This window comes from Pteropus vampyrus, unplaced genomic scaffold, assembly GCF_000151845.1.
Source record: "Pteropus vampyrus isolate Shadow unplaced genomic scaffold, Pvam_2.0 Scaffold1, whole genome shotgun sequence".
Lineage (NCBI taxonomy): Eukaryota > Metazoa > Chordata > Mammalia > Chiroptera > Pteropodidae > Pteropus > Pteropus vampyrus.
The window spans coordinates 2,637,892-2,644,449 of record NW_011888782.1 but is presented as its reverse complement, the minus strand read 5'-3'; the positions used below and the strand labels follow the sequence as shown (position 1 = coordinate 2,644,449).

Here is a 6,558-nt window from a genome sequence, read left to right as displayed (position 1 = left end):
TTTTTTTTTAATGATAATAATGACATTAAGTGACTTGCCCAAGGGCATAGAGGATTTGAACCCAGGGAATGTTATTAACTTATATGATTAACTGCTATGCCATGCTGCCGTGAAATACCTACTGTATTAAGCCTAGAATAGAATATAAAACATTTAATAAAAATTAGCTATTATAATGCTGTCATTTTTGATACTTTTTATGTGTCAGACATTGTATATACCTTATCTCATATAATACTCACAATAGCTCATTTTTTACGGATAAGGAAACTGAGGTTCAGAGAGTATCGGTCACTTACTTGCCCAAGGCCACAGAGCTAAGGGCTGGTGGACATGGGACTCAAACTCTGCCTGTTTCCAAAGATTGTGTTCTATCCGCATGGTCAAATTAGTCTGCCTGTCTATTTCCTTCTTAATGGCCAAGATCCTAATTTGTCTTACATTATGAAAACCATTCATAGGCAATGAAATGAGCAGAAATTTGGAAAGTACATAATTTGCTTTTAAACAAAAATCTAATTTGAAAAATACTGCCAATTAACTACAGTCCTAGTTGGCTCATTACCTACGCAGACTTTATTAGTTTTTGCCTGGCCTGTCTCGAGATGTTTTTCCCTTCTCAGTAGTATAATGATGCTTTCGTGAAATATTTGTTTAATTTCTCTGAGTATGTTTGGGATGTGTTCTGTGTGGGGAATCTTTATTTTCTCCAGGCAAAAAAAGATTCACCTACAGACTCTGCGGGCGCTCTCTGAAGTGCAAAAAATGACACCGAGAGAAAGGATGCGGCTCAGGAAGCTCCAGGCAGCTGATGAGAAAGCCAAGAAACTGAAGTAAGCTGCCTTTCCTTGGGGTACCCGGCTGTGGGCCACTTCCCACGGCTCCAAAGGAATTTGCTGAAGAAGAGCAAAACCAAAACAAGAAATCAAAATGCACATATTCATTACACATGTGTCTGTTCGTTTATTCACTCGTTCCCTAGAAAGATGGTTATTGAGCCATAGATGGTTATTGGATACCAGGCATTATTAATATCAGGATTTCAGTCTTGTGTAGAAGGATTGAAGAGGTTGCTAGTGATAAAAATATCAGTCTCCAAACGAAGTTTTTTTGTTGCTGACACCTTCTGTACTTACCCCAGTGATAGGGTGAAAAGGTGACTTCAGTATGGGTCTTCATTCCCTAAATGTTTGCTGTATCCCCTCTGCCAGGAAACTAAGCTTATCTATAGGGAGAAGAAGGTACTGCCATGAAATTGTTGGCCTTAGAAAGAAGTTTAGAAACAGAGCTCTGTTCTGTCAACTGAAGCTCTTTGAAAAGTCTATGCTCAGGCCAGTGCTGCTGGTAAGAGACAGTACTAGTAATTAGAGTATTTACATGAAAAAGGGGAATTCCAAAGAGCCCTAGAATTCCAATTTCTCGAAGACTGATTCTGCAGTTGGTAGGTTATCCAATTTTCTAATTTTTTTCTTCTTTCTTCTTCTGCCAACTTTTTGGTAGCTCAGAAGCCTCAGCCAAGAACAAGAGACAGAAAAGAACTAAAACTCAAATCTATTCAATCTGAGACCTTGTTAATGTAATTGAAAAATGACTCAGAGGTGTCCTTGTACTTACAGTGAATATCATAGTGAACCAAGTAAGAATCTGTGAGACTATTTTTCCTTAAGACATGCTGTCTTTAATAAATGCGGGAAAGGATTCCTTTATAGTGCTCAAGGGCTAGTAGTGTGCTTACAATGTTTAACCACCACCTCTGGGATTGTGAGGTGAGTTGAGGGTGGGGGACGAGAGTGACCGCTGATTTGTTTGCAGATTTCTGTGGTGTCAATACTTCCACGATGACCAATTGCAAGCTACCCATATGAGATCATTGACTGTTCAGATAGGAAGATAGGTACACAATCTGATCTTGGGGGCCAGTATGGGTTGGGTTTTGCAAACCATTGAGTGTATGTTATACTGAGATAACATGTGTTCACATAAATTGTTTGAGCCATTGCATCAACTCCCTAAATCTATTTCTAATGACTCAGAAACGGCAATATCTCCAGGTTATCATGATTTATGTCATTGGTTGAGGGTAAAATGAAAATTAAATCTCTGACAGGAACAGATTAAAGGAGCTGTTTAATTACTTACACCCACATTACAAATTATTTTTTTCAGATTAAGACTTTTTCATAAGCAAAAGAAAGTCATAGATCTTCTACATGACATTTTATATTTTTCTTATTAAAGACAATGCCTTTTAAATAAAGTTTGGTCTGGATTTTATGAATGACTTACATCTGAATTGTTTTTAATTGTTATTTCTGGGATTTGAGAGTCGTTATGTATTTTAGCTGGAAAACGGCTCTATTATCAATAGGGTTATAATAAATTCATTTCATAGACTGGAAAATTTGACCACTGGGATTTTCTATAACTTTTCAAAAAAATCTAGGTGTAAATTAGCACACAAGTAATCACAAGAACTCAAATCTTCTAGTTCAGTAGCAGATCTATTAAATTTAACTCTCCTATAGTAAAAGAAAATGTGTTTGAGAAAAATTCCCATCCACAGTGAGTCTCATATTCTTTTCCATAAATTCTTTGAAATATAGCTCTGCTTTTCTTGTTTATATGTTTGTTTCATTCTGAAAGCAGTTATTGAGTTATTAGTATGTGCTAAGCACTCTGCTGGGCGTCAGGAACTCACACCCCTGTCATCACAGAGAACACACAGGGATCAGTACTGTCTTCTGCTGCATTTTAGGAATTCAAGGCATGAATAAGGAGCCAGAATATCCTTGTTTGTGCTTTAAGAGGGAATAAAGTGGGTGCTGCACTGCACACACGTCTTCATGAGAGGAAGACCTGTTGGCCCGGCTTCCCAACACCTCAGTTGGCCTGTCGAACCAAGGATCGCACTTACCTGTATAATACAGATGCAGTTTTAGCAAATTGCAGCTATTTTTCTATGTTTGCTTTAAATTTGTAGAAAGCTTGTAGAAGAAAAATATGAAGAAAATAACAAACGAATGCAAGAATTGAGATCTCGGAACTTTCAGCAGCTAACTGTCGATGTACTCCATGTAAGTACTCTTATTTTAAATTTTACGTAAAAACTTTTTTTGCTACAGATTTCTCAGATTCATGTGGCCAGTTGGGTAGGAAAACAGACAAGGTAGGGGAAAAAAGCATCCAGATCAACTTTGCCCAATTCCAGGGAAGATGTACGGGGGTTCACTTTAGAAGGCAGGCCAACAGTTAGTGACCACTAATCAAAGCAGCTGTACTTAGAGGTGGGTCGATTGATTCATCTAATAAATATCGAGTGCCTACTGTGTACAAGATAACTTAATCAGTGCTGAATGAACAATCGATGAGTTAAAAGTATGACTTTGCAGAACAAATGTGTGTATATCTAATTTTGAATTTCAGCCACGCTATTGTTGCCTTATCTCTTTAGTTCATTGTTCTCTTTCTGACTTATTTTTTATTCTTTCCCTTTTTATCTTGTCTCCATATCCCATCTTGTGTTAATAATCCCATTCAAACTTTGAAAAATTACCATAGATGTCCAATAATAAATAGGGTTGCAGATTTATATGACATGCACCCCAAATTCATGTCGTCTGCATGCCAAGCCCCTGGATAACAAATACTGTTTTCTCTAATGGCTAAAATATCTCCATAGGATTTGGTGTAGGCTCTGATACTTAAAATAGTCTTTTTTCAGGGTCGTGTTTGCACAATAGACATTAATACCAACTCTGAGCTCTTCCAGTAAAAGTGTCTTGGGAAGGAGTCATTTTTATGGAGAACTTTACTGTCTCAAATTCTGTTTGTTCATTCATTGGAGATCCCTGCATCTCAGGGAGACTCCTCCCTTTATCAGGAAGAACCAAGCCCTCTGAGGCTGTGGGGATGATTTTTGAAGTCTGAGGATGCTCATTCTGCTGTAACTCAGTAATCAGAGGGCTCCAAGTCCTGAGGTATGCAGGGCCCTGTAGCTGTGCCCACACTCGGCCAGGCACAGCCTAAGAACACTTGTTTTCTGCATTCCTCTGAGAAGTTGTTCTTAGTTATTTAGTGGCTGTGAATGCTTTAGCATTCTGAAAACCCAAAGTTGGACAAGATGGGAGGCCCAGACTTCTCTGACCTGAAGAGCCTCCCTCTGTTGGACCCTTTAGCAGACAATGTGGGGACATCAGCGATATGTGCTCAATCCCCCCACATTCCCGACCCATTTCTCTACCCATCTCCCACTCTGTTAAGGGAAGCCGGCTGTGGGATCTGTTGCAGGCCCCAGAGAGGTGGGTGGTGGGATTGTTCCTGCTCACAGAACCTGGTGTATGAGAATTGTTGGCCGAAGGGCATGGAGTCAGCAGTAGTGTCACATCCCTACTCGGAGGAGGGTCTTGATGCCACCACTTGATGCCCTCTGAGAACTGAGTGCCTGTCTTCAGCTCTCCGGACACTTTCTAGGCCCTGAAATGATAACCTATGGAGGCGGGTTGTCTTCCTTAGGTCTGTCAGCTTTCTTGCCCGCAGGACTGAGAATTGCAAATTCCCACAGATCACAAGGAGTCTGAGATAAGAATTCTGTGTTTGCCAATATGTGTACACTACTTGTTCACTCTACTGATAGAAACTGGGACTTTTTTTTTTTCTGGAATGTTCAGAGATCTCTGCTCCTAAGGGATTTCATCTCCTAAGATTGGATATAGTAATATTTTTAGAATACACAGAGGTCGAGTTATAATCTTGTACACACAAAAATTATATATTATTAACAACATTACCCTAATTAAGAAATAATATAAATAACTATTTGTGGAATTACCAAATAGCAAATAAAAAAGTAGTTTCAAATATGATCTTACATTTTAGTGTCTAATATTTACTTAACTTTTTTGCTTTTCATCATTGGCCATTCAAAATAATCATTTTGTGTTCTTTTTCACTTCTGATGTGATTATTATCAATGTTAAACAACTACACTATATTAGGTCCTGTCCCTCCTGTAAACCATGGTCATTGGGAGATCTTCAAGTAACTTAAGGCTGAGACTATAATGCAGGCTGACTCTCAGGAGATTTTGTTGGCTATGTATTATGCCATAGAATACGGGAGCCAGAGTCCAGGTCTTGGCCCAACTTAGACAAAGAGAAAGTCACAAAGATTTTTATGAAGTTCCAACTCATACCTTCCCAGTTCTATCCCCTTTGCATCAGCAAAGAATGAGGAGCAGGAGAGAAGTGCCTGATGGTGCTTTAGCCAGAGATGTTGGTTCATTCTTTGATCTTCTAAGATTTAGTATCACCAGCATCTTTGGCCCTGAACTTTCCAGAAGCATGTTTCCTAAGTTTCCATATCAATGGGGGCGGGAAATGCTCCAGGCTGATATGTGGCTCTTGCAGATAATAACCTCTTTTAGCTGGTTCAGTTCTGCAGACGGGGTTGCTTAGCGCCCCCACGTCTCTTGCCCTCTTTTGTGCAATTACATCAGCCATTTCCCTGTGGCCCATCAAGCATTCCACCTTCTCTCTTCCATATGTCACCTCTTCCTCTTCAGGATAACCTTTGACTTCTCAGGTCCACAATTGATTGGCCCTCCTCCAAATTCGTATGGCTTATATAAGCTACTGGACAATGGCTTCTCAAACTTCAAAATGCACCTAAATCACCTATTGATCTTGTTGAAATGAAGATTTTGATTGGATCGCTCTGGGATGGGGTCTGGAATGCTGCATTCCTAACAAGCTTCCTGGAGATTCCCATGATGCTAGTCCAGGGGCACACTCTGGTTACTAATTGTCAGAAATTGGGGTCCTCAAAAGCAGCAGCTCACCTTCAGATGAAGGAAGACCTGGAAAAGCCACCGATGAATAGACTTTCTTATAATCTCTTTAGGAAAAAAAGCATTTAATGGGAATGGAAGAAAAGGAGGAACAACCTGAGGAAAGCCTTTCTTGTTCACCCCAGGAGGAGGATGAAGAGAGAAAGCCAGGCAGAGAAGAGGCAAGTTTAATCATAGTCACACGCACAAGAGCGAGGCAGATTTAATGATATTTAGAGAACAAAGAAGGGAGAAAACGGGAAGCCAAACACTCAAGGAAAGGCATCACTGAGCTGAAAAAGATGAAATAAAACATAAGAAATTGAATTCATCAGGTGCAAGAAGCTAAAGAAAAACATGATAAAGTAGGAGAAAAGGAAGAGGAAAATGTTCCTGTCTACACCCATACACATATTTATGATTTAATTTCTTCCTAATCTCACTGGGGCTCTGTTCGCTATTCCTTCTTCCTTCTCTCTTGCCAGCCGAAGCAAACCACTTTATATTTCTAAAGTAGTTGTCAGAGATAGAATCAAAGTTAGGGGATAGTGGGCTAACTATGTCACCACTTAAACGGGTTATAAAAACTCTTTGAGGCATCCAGGAGAGTTCTTGTTTTGTTTTTTAGACCCTAAATTATAGGGCCTTTTATTTTAGCAGGCATTTTCTGCTTGGCTGAATTTGTGCTTTGAAATCTTGAAGCACAGTTGAATGTAGAGTCATGTTAGGCTCTC

At 39.5% G+C, this 6,558-nt stretch overlaps 1 protein-coding gene across 1 annotated transcript in view; it reads left to right on the top strand.

Moving 5' to 3' along the window:
- The window catches only part of NEK11 (NIMA related kinase 11), a 225,262-nt gene that overhangs the window by 90,007 nt on the left and 128,697 nt on the right, over positions 1 to 6,558 (top strand). Inside the window, exons 9-11 of the mRNA XM_023527662.1 lie at positions 648 to 833; positions 2,981 to 3,074; positions 5,899 to 6,006. Coding sequence (XP_023383430.1) covers positions 648 to 833; positions 2,981 to 3,074; positions 5,899 to 6,006 — 388 coding nt within the window. The remainder of the gene's footprint in view (positions 1 to 647; positions 834 to 2,980; positions 3,075 to 5,898; positions 6,007 to 6,558) is intronic.